Here is a 13166-nt window from a genome sequence, read left to right as displayed (position 1 = left end):
GTGCTTGTAGAATGAGGGGGCAGGATCTGAAATCAATTTTCCTGTACCGCTCTGGCCCTGTCTTTTTTTTCTTCTTTCCCACCAGAAATTGTTGTTGGAATCATGTTTTAAAACTTGATGTCCTTTGGGTCAAGTGTTTATTGTTTTATAAGTCAAGCTGATCTGCCCACTGTGACCATGAAAAATAAGCAGAGTCAATGATAAGTCAGAAAAAGTAAACGTTGGTGAAAATGTTGAGGCTTGATGAAGGGTTGAAAATCTAAAGTTAGGATTCTGTCAGGGTGTCTCTCTTCACTCCATTGATTTTTACTTCTTTCCGAGCCATCAGTCGACCTCGTATCTTTTTCCTTCAGTTCTGTCATTCCTCTTATTCTTAAACAGAATTGTGTGTTTAAAGGAGTCTCATTTTGTTGTAGAAGATGAGCAGCATGGTAATGCAAGAAAGTGTGTTAAATACTCATTCATGTCTTTAATTTCCTTTTGCAGGTAATTGGCCAGCTTCCATGGGATTTGATGTCACCTTTAGATTGGTTTAATTGAAGATGGAAACACTGGAGTCTGAGCTGACCTGCCCGATCTGCCTGGAGTTGTTTGAAGACCCTCTTCTCTTGCCCTGTGCCCACAGCCTGTGCTTCAATTGCGCCCACCGCATCCTGGTGTCCCACTGCTCCACTAGCAAACCCCTTGAGTCCATCTCGGCCTTTCAGTGCCCCACCTGTCGTTACGTCATCACGCTGAATCACCGCGGCCTGGAGGGCCTTAAGCGCAATGTGACGCTGCAGAACATCATTGATCGCTTTCAAAAGGCCTCCCTCAGCGGCCCAAATTCCCCCACAGAGAGCCGCCGCGTGCAGCCGCAGCGGCCCTACACCGCCAACATTAGCGGAACGATAGCTGGAACGATTGGTGGTGGTGGTGGTGGTGGAGGTAGTGGTGGTGGTGGTGGTGGTGGTGGTGGAGGAGGCGGAAGCAGCGCCCGTGGCAGCCCGGCCTCTTCCAGCCACTCCCACTCCCATGCCAACCACACCAATCACGCTAATCACGCCAATCACGTCAACCACACCAACGCCAACCACAGCCCTGCTGTTGTTGCTAAAATGGATCCGCGTATAAGCTGCCAGTTCTGCGAGCAGGATCCGCCACGTGAGGCCGTCAAGACTTGTGTCACATGTGAGGTGTCGTACTGCGACCGTTGCCTGCGTGCCACACATCCCAACAAGAAGCCGTTCACCAGCCACCGCCTGGTTGAGCCGGTGCCGGATACTCACATCCGTGGCCTGACCTGCCTGGAGCACGAAAACGAGAAGGTCAACATGTACTGCCTGGTGGACGACCAGCTCATCTGTGCCCTCTGCAAGCTGGTGGGACGCCACCGGGAGCACCAGGTGTCCTCGCTCACTGAACGCTTCGATAAGCTCAAGGTTGGTTCTCTGTGTCCTTTTCAGTTTATAAAGCGTGCAATACAGTTTATATCAGCAACCATGTCCGTATACTGCGCCTAATTTGTTGTACTGTTTGAATCTTTCTTATTGAAAAAAAGGTAAGTCTCCATCTGTAACTAGACTGTAACGAGAAATGGATGATTTAGAGTTTGGCTTTAAAGCCTTTTTCACTAAGAGGCTCTCATTTAAAGCTTGCATCATTCATTATGATATCTTTGCTTTCAGTTAAATCTTTAATCTATCCACTCCTTCCTTGGGGATGTTCATTTGTGCATTCTGTTGACTATGAACTTTCAGTGCTGCCACAGTTGCATCATACACACTCACGCCAGCTTTTGTTCAGCAAGAAGGGCAGAGAGAAAGATCAGAAATGGGGAGAGTGAGAGAGAAAAAGAGAGAGAGAGAGAGAGAGAGAGGGAGATACAATGAATGTGGATGGTGTGGCTGATGAGAAGGGCAGAGAGAGACGGAGAGCTATAGGGAGGCCGTCATTATAATAGTCGATGAGCTGGCATTCCCTGTGGTTACTGAGCTGTCAGAGGCTCTGCGTAAAGTCCAGGACTGCTGAATCAGGACGAAAACAACAGAGAGAGGCACAAGCTGGAGCTTAATCTACCACTAAAGACCTACAGCAGCCCACCCTACATGCTGCCCTCAAAACTTTGACTAAGAGTGTTTTTTTTTTCGTTTGTGTATTTATTTGACTCTTGATGCAGCCTTAAAAAAACAAGCAGTGTAACTGACTAAACTCTAGCATAAGTCAGATGATTTAAATAATTTAATGATTTACATTTTTCAATTTGCTTCTTTACAGTAATATTAAATCCTCATATAATTTAATTCACAAAGAAAATGATAGTTAGTTGGAAAACTGACATGAAAGGACCCAGGTATAAACTGGTAGAGACCTTGTGACTCTATGAAGCGGCATTCTTAAAGCTAAAAATGTTCCCAATAACGCATTAATTCAGTTCATTTATTATGGTTCTGACGTTGACACAATATTACTATTTAAGTAGCAAAATATTATCTTATTTTTCCTCTTTTTTTTGTTGTTGTTGATTTTTTTATTTTATGTAAAAAATTAAATAAAGGCAGACAGCAAAATCAAAAGTAAGAGTGGTAATATTTATCTTTGCATTTTAGCTTTCACATATTTCCCAGACATGATTTTAGATGAAGAGACGGACTCTGGTTTTCAACCCTTGTCTTCTGTCTGGATGCTCTTTTTAGTGGTTAACACTGCTTTTTGTCAATAAACTGTAACACAGTGTACTCACACACTGATAAATACACTGACCTGAGACCTTAATACCCTCTGTAAATCACCTCTAGGATTGACCAAGCAGCTAAGGACATACAGCTGATAACCAAAATAAGTTATACTAAAACCAGACAAACCACATCAGGCTCAATAACATATTATTCCTATTCCTTTGTGTTTTTGTTTTTCTCTCCATATACAGTCCAGTCCTTTAAGGTCAAAGTTATTTGAGTCCTGTTTAATACAGGTATTTCGTGTGAATGTTGGTGTTTTGCTATAGGTACCTGGGTAATGTGTTTATGTAGTATGAATCTGTCAAAAAAACAAAAAACATTGTTAATATTCCAGGAATATTTTCAATAAGCTTGACTCTACCTGCTTGTGGTATTGATTTTGGCTCATTATTCTGTGTACTTCATACTGACAAACCAAAGATCCCTTAGATTAAACACATTTCCATTGATGTTTTCTGTCCTGGGGTGGAATTTGGCACATAAATGGCATTGTGTAGCACACAGGGAAAATGCTCGCCTGTGAAAGCTCTGCATCATCAATTTAAAGGCTCTCTTTTGAAAAGCAGTGTTTTTTAGAGGTAAGGAATTTTGTTTTTCAGTGAAAGTTCATTGTAATGGTCTCACATTTGGACACTTTAGGCATGTTTTTTTCCGTCTACATTACAGAACTGTGGGTGTTAGCACTATAAGCAGAGTTTCAACACATAATTTAATATTCCATTCGCAACAAAAAAATCCATCATTTGGATCTAAAAGTGAACACAACAACAGCAGTGATGATGTGAGAAGCATTGAACATCATTTTTATTTTGGAGGAAAAACAATCCAACATTCTGTATAATCGATGAGCTAAAATAAACATGCTGATCAAGCACCCCACCTAGTATCACAGTTTATTTTCACTAGCATTCACCCTTTTTTTTTTAACACCCACCACCCATTCCTGCCACCGCACTCCCACTGACTGTGTGAGAGTTCACTCTAAGTAGCTAGCTCTCTCTGCTCTCTAGCTCATAGCTGGCTGCGGTTCTTTTCTACTTTCCCCAGCCAAGGCTTTGAACTCTCTTGACTTTGAAATCCCCAATCTAGCCTAAATCTAGGAGGAGCCAAAGTCCCAGCCCAAGCTTCAGCTCAGCTCACCAGTGGCAGTGGCAGCCAACTTATAATCTTCTTCTCTCTCATGGCAAGGGAGAGGAGAAGAAGTTCTTAAAGTGCATAGCTAATCATGGTAGATGTAGGTCAAAAAAAGGGGTGTCTCTCCCCCTGCGTTCCCATTTTCCACTGTTTCCTCTTCTGCAAGAGTAATATTAGTTGAAACACTCTTGGTAGAGTTAAGTCAATTGATGACAACATTATGTAACTAACGTTGTCATCAACTGGAACACCCTTTTCAGCCCCTCTAATTTGCAGGGAGTCAGTAGCGCTATATAATTGCACTCGGTTGCCTCAGTTTGACCCCAGTCTGCCTCCATTTGATCTTTGACCTCTGTATTACCCTTCACATCATGTCCTCAGTCTGCTGTGTACGCTGGAAGCTACTCTGTCACTAAATGATTTCTCTCACATTAAGGGGAAAGGTAAGCTTCCCTTGGGCAAGGAAGGTGGATATTTCAGTGGAGAAAAAAAAGCCAACAATTGCCAGCGTTGTAAAAAAAAAAAAAAAAAAAAGAAGAAAGAAAGACTGTGAGAATGTGGCACAGCTGAAACTGCAGGCAAGTGAGTTAATTCCCAAGGCGGCTGTTAAAGCAGAGCTCTGTGCTCAGAAGCAAAGACATTTGTGTCTTATAATTGGTAGACCTTGGTTATGGTGTTTTACTTTGATATTCTTAAAAGACTGCAGATTAAAGATACTTCTCCCTAAATTTTCTTTGTTTTCACACAATCAGATTCACTGAAACCACTTCCAGCTAAGAGACATTCTCCCATTGCAATGAATGTTTCATCACCTGCTGCTCTGAGAGAGTCTACTGAAGGCTAATTAGGGTGCAATTTGGGTATTTTTTTTGACAGCCTTACATTAACTTTGAGGGGCTGACGTTTGTTGTGTGTGAACTCAGCACAGCTATAAGTCTTGAATGTGTGAGGTGACACTGGAAGGTGAGAAAGAGTAACACCAAAGGTGCAACATTGCAGGTGAAATGTCTACCATTTGAGTCTTGACTGGTCTCAATTTCACAGTTGCATATTCTGGTGGATGAACTTTTTTAAATAGATATGTAGCAGCAGGTTAGATTAGCGTGGTGATTTCACTGTCATTTTCCTGAAAGCTGTTGCTAACTAGCCAGTTGCTAATGCTAATAAACAGTCCTACACATAGTTAACCATACAATGTTTGTTTTTTTAGGCTTAAAGTGTGATAACATGTGTAAACTAGTGACCTTTAGAGGTGTTAGCATGTCATCTGTAATCAGGCTAGCTGTTTGACCCTGTTTCTACAAAGAGCTTTCAGTAGTCACTGTTTGATGTAAGAGAGACACCTTAACACAAATAATTGCTAAGAAGAGAACAGAGACAGTCAAGAGCAGCTGAGGGATATGATAATAAATGGATAATATCACATGCATAAGACGTCCTCGGCTCTACTGGCAGTTCATTTACTGACTCTCAGTTTCTTTGGTTTTGAAGTGTGTGGTTTTGAAGTGTGTGCGCTTGAGCATTGAGTGCTAATGAGCCCACATGGTTGAAAAGCCTATAGCAGGGCTGGCGCATTTGTGACACCCAGAGCATCACTTGAAGTAAGAGTCAGATAAACGTAAAGACTCCTAAGATTAGACTCCTGAAGCACGTGTGCTGTAAACCCTACAGAAATGGGATTTGTCGTTGAGCTTGTGCATGCGTGCGTGTTTGTGTGTGTCCAAGGTCCTGACAGGTCTCATGTAGACTTGAACCAGATGATAGTAAGTGTATGAGAAGAATGAAGAAATATGCAAAACATTTCCAAGCGATTATTGGATTAATTCCTGTTTTGAAAAAGGAAAGTCAGAGCAGACTGACAACGACCCCCCCCCCCCCCCTTTCCTCTCCTTTCCGCCTTTTTGCTCTCTAACTCTTCCCTCTCTTCATTTCTCTTAGTCCCCCCAGCGCTGCTTCTCTTCCTGTTATCCCCGCTGCTTTCTTCCTTCACACCCCCTCATTCCTCTCCATCTTCCACTTCTCTTCCATGTAAGCTCCTTAAGGCACTGTCTAACTCTTTCCAATGCAATGTGTGCATCTTGCTGCTGGAGCTGCTGACTCCACTCCTGCTGTATTTACACTTGTTGTCTGCTTTTGCTCAATCCAGAAGTAAGCTTTTGCATAAGGCAGACGTATAGATAGGATACAACTGTGTCCTGTCTCTCTTTTCACACATTGAAACACAAGAAAATTTGCAAAATTAGAGTTCAGCTCACCAAATCTAATTGTACGCCAAACACAGCTAGAAATGATTTGAATTGGGAAATTAAAGGCTACTGTGTCAAGAACACAACCAGACTGAATTCTTCATGTACTACCAACTCATTCACTCACACACTCTCAATTTCCTCCTTATTTTCCCCTTCTACAAGCATCCCATCTCTCTGCTGCTGTCCTCGCTCTCTGTCGCTATTTTTCTCTCTTCTCACTGTTGCATGTAGTAACACAAACATCAACTTTCACACCTGCTTTCCGTCACCCTCTTTCTCTCTCTTGCTCCACTCCTCTCTCTACCTCAGTTAGGCCCCTAGCCAGTCTGTCTTGCTTTGGGTTACACCACTCCTCTGCAACCGCCGTTGTCGCCCACAAACCCATATTCACTGCTCCGGCATATTGTCAGTGAGAGAAAGACTCACAGCCCTACAGTGCATTTGTGTGTAGGAGGGTATATATGAATGCCTTTAAGCCTGGGTGCAGTGTTTACAGGTGTGTATCTGTGTGTGTGAGAGGATGGTCATGTGTGTTGAAGCAGATGCTATTAGTCCTGACATGTGTGGAGTGATTGTGAGCTGAGTGTGTTAAGCCGGGGGAAATCATGGCTGTATGTGGAGAACGGTGTGAGATGGAGCACACTTAGTCATGCCGACGGAGCCACCGAGGTTGGAGAAAGCTTTTACTGTCTGTATGTGCATTCAATAATTCTGAATGTGGGTTTGTGCATAAGAAAGTGCCCATATTTCACTTTTACACTGTCAATGTATCATGCATGTGTTGTGAAAATATGTCACGCCAGTCAATGCATCTTAGTGGGTCATGAAAAAAAAAAAAAGATCAAATCTCAGCCTTTGTGTCGTTCCTTTGCAAAATGTATGCAAAAAGATAGCAGAAAGCTCTTAAGGGTCCTGTCGTCTGCGGTGATACAGTGAAATGTAGGTAGGACTGACAGTACTCATCTCGACTTTTTATGTTTCAGTGGGATGTACAAATCTTCCCATCATGCATCCCTTTTATTCTCAGTTCAGTTACCCTGAGTGGCATCCCAATATTCAGCATTGTGGTTCATATAAGGTACTGAAACAGATCCTTTCAAAGCAACATTAAAATATGTCTGCTTAATTTACATTGAAAATGCTCTTTAATAGGTACTTAATAATGTACTTTATCCAACATCTGTTTTACTGTGAAGTTACTGTATGTGTGCTTGGTCTGCCAGCCTTAAATAACCTCCAAATATATATAGTTTTTGCATCAAATTGTTCAACTTCCTATCATGTAAGTGCAAAATATTTGGGGCCATCAGCCTCAGTCTGTTTCCTATAGTGTTTGTCTTCTAAATCAAGGGTTGCTGGAATATTTCCCCCTGTCTCTCTTTTCCTTTTGTCTTTTTTCCACTTCTCTTAATATAATACTTTTTTTTTGTCACAAGGTTTATGCTGAATTTCAGACACTTGAAAACTTGTGCTGAGTGTGTTTTAAGCTAAGTCTGTAAGAAGCTGACAACTAAGCAAGGCTTGTTTGACTCTCTGACACTCTTGACATTCAAGGAAATTCATTTGAGCTAAAGCAGCTGGGTGACTGCAGAGCAAACATATATATATGTTTTCATATACAAAGAATTCAACACCAAAAAGCAATCTGTATACCTTGTCTGTTCTTCAACCACGTCATCTGCCTTGTTTTTCTACAGTTGCTGTATTGTTTATTTATTTGTCAGAATGCCTAGCAGATCATGAACTCATCACTATTTATGTATGTTAGTCAGAGGGCTCTCAGCTACACACCATAAGAGGATTTACACATTAATCAACAGTGGAAAGTCATCTTGCTATGCTGATGTTATTTTCCACTGGCAGCCAACCATTTGGATTCCATCCTCTCATATAGAGCCACATTATTTGCCTGAGATATCTGACGAGTAAGCGATTTCTAGTATTAATCTGCAACAATGTGTAGCACAAATCACATTTATATGAGGGGAGGAGGGAGAGAACTGATGACACAGGCACACTTCAAATATTACTTTGAGGCTTGCTATAGATATTGGAAACCCACTAATTTGAATCACACAAGAGATATTTTATTTTGTGTAGGGCTTTACACCAGTGGACAAGAAAACAAAATACAGCAAGAATATTCAAATCAAGTCAAGAATGTCATCCCATGTGCATGATTCACAAGAAGTCAGGAGTCACATTGAGTCTGTTTTCTCCTTGGTACATGTTTTGGTGAATGTGCACAGCACAGATTTCCTCTTTGCATGCTCTGTCTGTGTGCGTGGTGGGTTGTGCGTCCTGTTGTGAGGCTGCCAAGCAGGAACAGTGTGTCGCCACTGGGAATATACTTAGTCTGAACTAATGACACCAGAGTGAGATGAGCAGCACGTCTTCCCGGGCCTCAGGACACCAGGGACCACTGAATCATTCTCAAACTTAAAATAGCATGACGTTTAGTATTCTCTGAGCTGCACCCATGGGAGCAGTCATGATAGTTCAATAATAGTTTTCTTCATCGAATCAGCATTGTTATAATTGTTGAACAGTAAATTCTAAGCAGCTCTTTTTTTCGCTATTTCAGAATAATAAACTTATTCCAGTTGATATTACGAGAAACTTAATCAAATCTCGTGGACTTCAGGCAGCAGCTATCTCTTTCTTTTTTTTTTTTTTATCAGAAAAGATCTTACTCACTGAATGCTTTCTACTTAGCACCACACAGCAGCCTTGCAAGGTTAACGGCCAGGCAGATAACGCTGGCAACTTAATAGGGAAAAATATAGCAGTTGTTTTCACACTCACTGCATCAGTTTCAGAAGGTTTAAGGATTTGGTCGCAAGAACAATTGTTGCGTCAGTAACTAGCTAATTACATTATTTGCTTAAACTTTAAAATTCCACTTTTTAGCCCCTGTTTAACTCTATTGTCTCTTTCATCTATTGATTGATTGAACACTCACTTGGTCTTTAATCAGGTCATCATGCTTTCCCTGAAACTTTAAATTCAGTGCATGCAAAGACTGTACGATGTAGAGCTGATTGCTTTTTTTGTCGCTTCTTATGCTACATTTTCACCATGGAGTATTTCCATTGTTGAAAGGCAGCAGCTCTGTCCACTTTAGTTTTGGCTCCAAGAGACAGCTGGTCTCTTTCTTTTGTTTTTAACAGCTTGTCTGTTGCAACTGCTTGAAATGTAAAACACATCATTTTGCATTCAGCAAAGCAGCAAGGAACTCAGTGACACTGAGTGTTAAGAGCAGCAAATGACCGAAACTGGATGAAGGCCAATACACACAGCTACTTTAGTTGGTGAGAAACCAATCTTGTTTGCTTACATCACACTTGGTTAAACATCATCTCACTCCTCTGTGAAGGCCAGTCAATCAGGTAACTGTTGGCTAAGGTCAAAAACACAAGTGAGGAGAGAAAAATGAGTACAACATGGGAGAAGAGTTGATCAAAAAATAAAATTGGCAGAAAAAAACTCTTGTGTTTCTTTGAAAAAGTCCCAACTCTTTTGTTGGTCTGCATTGGTCTCCACATGGGCAGCCATTATTTTAGGATTTGGTTTCCTTCCAGCTGCTTTGCTGCAGTCATGAATCTGAAGCTGGCCAAAATGATACAATACTCAACAGTATACCACTGTGTGCACAGTATACCTAAACTTTAAAAAGTTTTCCAACAATTTTTTTGGCAGAATGAAATATTTTATAGAGATAATGGAAATAGTACTTTTTTTTTCAGATCATGATGGTCTTAATCGTGTCCTTTAGTCATCACGCTGGAATGTAAATGGATTTCAAAACATGTGTGATGTTTTGGCTGCTGGAGGAGAATTGCAGGCTCCCACATTGTTCTCAGACTTTTTGCTCTGTGTCAGACACAGCTGCCTTGGACATGATCTTCAGTGCATTCCTTTCCCATGAGTGTCCTTCTTCCTGCAACAAGCACATTACATTTCTTTACACACTTGCATTAAACACACAAATGTGAGCAACATTATCGAGCACAGTCACATGAACAAAAAGGTCATGTAGAAAGCTTTAGGAAGCCTGCATATAAAACATGGCCCTATGAAACGGCCTGCAACAAAGTGAACAATCTGTTATTTATTCTCTGACAGCATGTGGCAGTGTGATAAAAGTTCTAAATATGTTTTGAAAAGATGTGTATTGTAGGTTGTGACATTTGTATTGCTTGGTCCATAGATTATACATTTAAGAATTGAGGAAAAGTTACAAAGTTTATGTTGTGAATGTCTTTTTTTTAAATTATAATTACTCATCTACCATGATTATTGTCTTCCAGAAATGGCTGCACAACCAGAAATAAAAAGTCAATTTGTCTAGAAAATGCCACTATTGTTTTTGAAACCAAAGACCAAAATGGAAATGTGTGCCTTTATATATATATTTGGAAGGAAAAGCAACGAGTCCCTGCTTCTCTGTGTTAAACAAGATGTAACCACAACATGAACTCTTGACCAAAAGTGAACCTGTGAATCCTCTGAAGGCCACAAGGCATCTCTGCTGTGTGCCTGAGTCTCAGCGTTAGTCCAGGATGCTGTTTAGATCAACAAGATTTCAGGCAGGCTTCTGCCTCGGGAACAGCCGGGAGTCAGGCAGCGGGACAATATGACCATGAATTGACATTTCAATCTTCACTACCTGGGAGCTTGTTCATTTCATGCCACTGAGAGATTGAGAACACAGGTTAACTGCTCTGTGCTCTGATGTCCCCCTGCTCTTAAAGCCAGTCAGAAAGGGGGTGTGCTGATGCATGCTTAATAACATGCAAGGCTCTTTTTTTTTATGGGTGCTAAAAAAGGACACATCAGCCATCCCCTCTTGCAGGGATGGTAGTGACAGCAGCAGCCATCAGCCTGTCTGCTAAAACTTTGCAGACAAACACATACACATGTATGTAAGAGGTCATGCATACAGCACAAACATGGAGACACTATGTGTATACTCACAGGGAATCTATGGCAAAGAGGAGATCTTCTCACATTATTATATAATGCATGAAAGAGCCAAAAACATGATAAAGAGATACAGATACAGCCCATGTTTTGAAAAAGGCCTTTTTCTGTAATTGAAAATAGCTTTTCATTATTATAAAAGAAGATATTAAAGGTGACTAAGAGGTGACATTAAAGGTAGATCAATATACTGCATTCAGTAACACAAACATACACAGGCTTTCTCTGTATGTGAAAGCACAGTGTGTGTTCCAGTCACCTCTGTGCACCTTCTAAAGAGATTTCCCTGTGGAATAACACATCCAACAGAGCTCGTAAAAGCCATCAAGCTAATGTAATTCCTTTTTTTTATCACCCAGTCCTTCATTGTCCTATAACCCAACCACAGCAGAGAAAAAGTATATTTTGGTTCAGGAACTATGTCTTCAATTCTGCAGCTTCTGGCTTCTTCATTTGAATTGTGTGCAGTGTCAAACCTTGGGTAAACTTCTGACCTCAGCTCAAAATGTGAATGCATTTTAGGTATTTTGTAAGGCCGATTGTGAATGCTATTTTTTGCAGAACATCTGCTGAAATCAAAACTCAGACTCCGTTCACTTGAATTGAATTACTAGATGATCATTCAGATCAGTTTTAAGTTAAAACACACATGTTTTGTTTTGTTTTAACAGTTTTTGACCTGCAGGAACATCCCTGGAAGTTTTTGTTTGACTTACACAGAGGAAGTTCAGCTCCTCTGGGAGTCGTACAGTGAGGAATGTCTGCTCTTGATTTCGACGCCAGAAAGCCCACCGCATAGAATCGCAAGAACGCCGGGAATGCGTCTTTCCTATTTGCGGTGATCCCTGTTCCCATCCCAAACACTGTCCAGAGTGGTTCCCTCCACTGTAACTTCTGGGGTCAAGCCAAATCAGGAATGCACAGTGATAAAGCTGAGCCTTGGCTTGGATTATGTGATGTTTCATTTCCATAAGTACACTGGAGCTGTGAAATATAACATGTCACAGAGTCAAAGTTGTAAGTCTTAGGGTGTCGTATTTATCTGTGCAAAGATAATTGTAATATTTCTTCCTGTCATCTTTCCAGCTTCTCTTCCTGCAGCGTCCGTCTCATTTGTTTGGGGCGTCTGTCCAAGCAGCTGACGTTGTAACAAGTGTCATATATAGATGTTATGTATCTCCCATCAGCACTAGTGTTACATGACCCCATCTATAAATACATGATAGGGACATGATTTACTGCACTGCTTCCTTGGCACGGTCTACCAATTAGATAAGGTAAAGCCCATCAGAGATGGAGTAAATCATTCTGCCCACCTTGGAGGAAGTGGACCCATCTGTTAGGGTTTACAGAGCCACTCTAAGACTAATAGAGACACTCTGTCTTGTCACTGACCACTGTCGCTGTGTGTAAAGGGAGGAAGCAATTTTACATTTGTCTGATTTGTTGTGTGCATGTTGCCAAATGCAGCTTTTCTGTTCTACATTTGAAAGCCCGCAGGGCCCAGTAGGGGGGTTCACACTGTGGTGGGCAAGATAAAGCGCTTAAGGGTGGAAACCTCACTGTTCCTCTCAAATGGGTCTCTGTATGAAATAATCTACTCTCCCATCTAATACCCCGTGAAATAGAAGCAAACAAAAAGCTTATTTTTCCCTCTATAACTCCAATTCTGCAGATGTATTTCCCGCTTGGTCTTTAGGTACTGCAAGTATATTTCAAACATTTATTCCCCAAAGAACAGAGCTCAGGGAACAGAAGTTGCATTGCTATCATATTAGACTATTAATTGCTCCAGAAAAGGGCTTGTTCAAAAGCAAAGGTATTTTTTTTTTTTAAATTAGAAAAGGAAGAAATGGAACATCAATGAGGTGTTAAAGCCACTCTCAGATCTGTCTTGATAAGCAAAAGAAGCCTGGAAGAAGTTTGTTTGGAAGCATATTTTAAGACTGCAGCAGTTTGAAATCACAGCTGCTTTACGTCACAGCCAGCTGTGACACTTTTGGCCCACAAATCACAAGTCACTAATGATACATTATTTTGCATGAAAATAACCTTAAGCAGGCTGCAGCAACACCTGAAG

General features: G+C 41.2%; 1 protein-coding gene across 3 annotated transcripts in view; it reads left to right on the top strand.

Moving 5' to 3' along the window:
• The window catches only part of mid2 (midline 2), a 131060-nt gene that overhangs the window by 66321 nt on the left and 51573 nt on the right, over window positions 1-13166 (top strand). For all 3 annotated transcript variants that reach the window (XM_065959088.1, XM_065959089.1, XM_065959087.1), the window contains one exon: window positions 487-1421. In XM_065959088.1, coding sequence (XP_065815160.1) covers window positions 543-1421 — 879 coding nt within the window. In that variant the 5' untranslated portion in view covers window positions 487-542. The remainder of the gene's footprint in view (window positions 1-486; window positions 1422-13166) is intronic.

The sequence above is a fragment of the Labrus bergylta genome, chromosome 9, assembly GCF_963930695.1.
Source record: "Labrus bergylta chromosome 9, fLabBer1.1, whole genome shotgun sequence".
Lineage (NCBI taxonomy): Eukaryota > Metazoa > Chordata > Actinopteri > Labriformes > Labridae > Labrus > Labrus bergylta.
The sequence above is the reverse complement of the archived record's forward strand: the minus strand, read 5'-3'. Positions and strand labels throughout refer to the sequence as shown.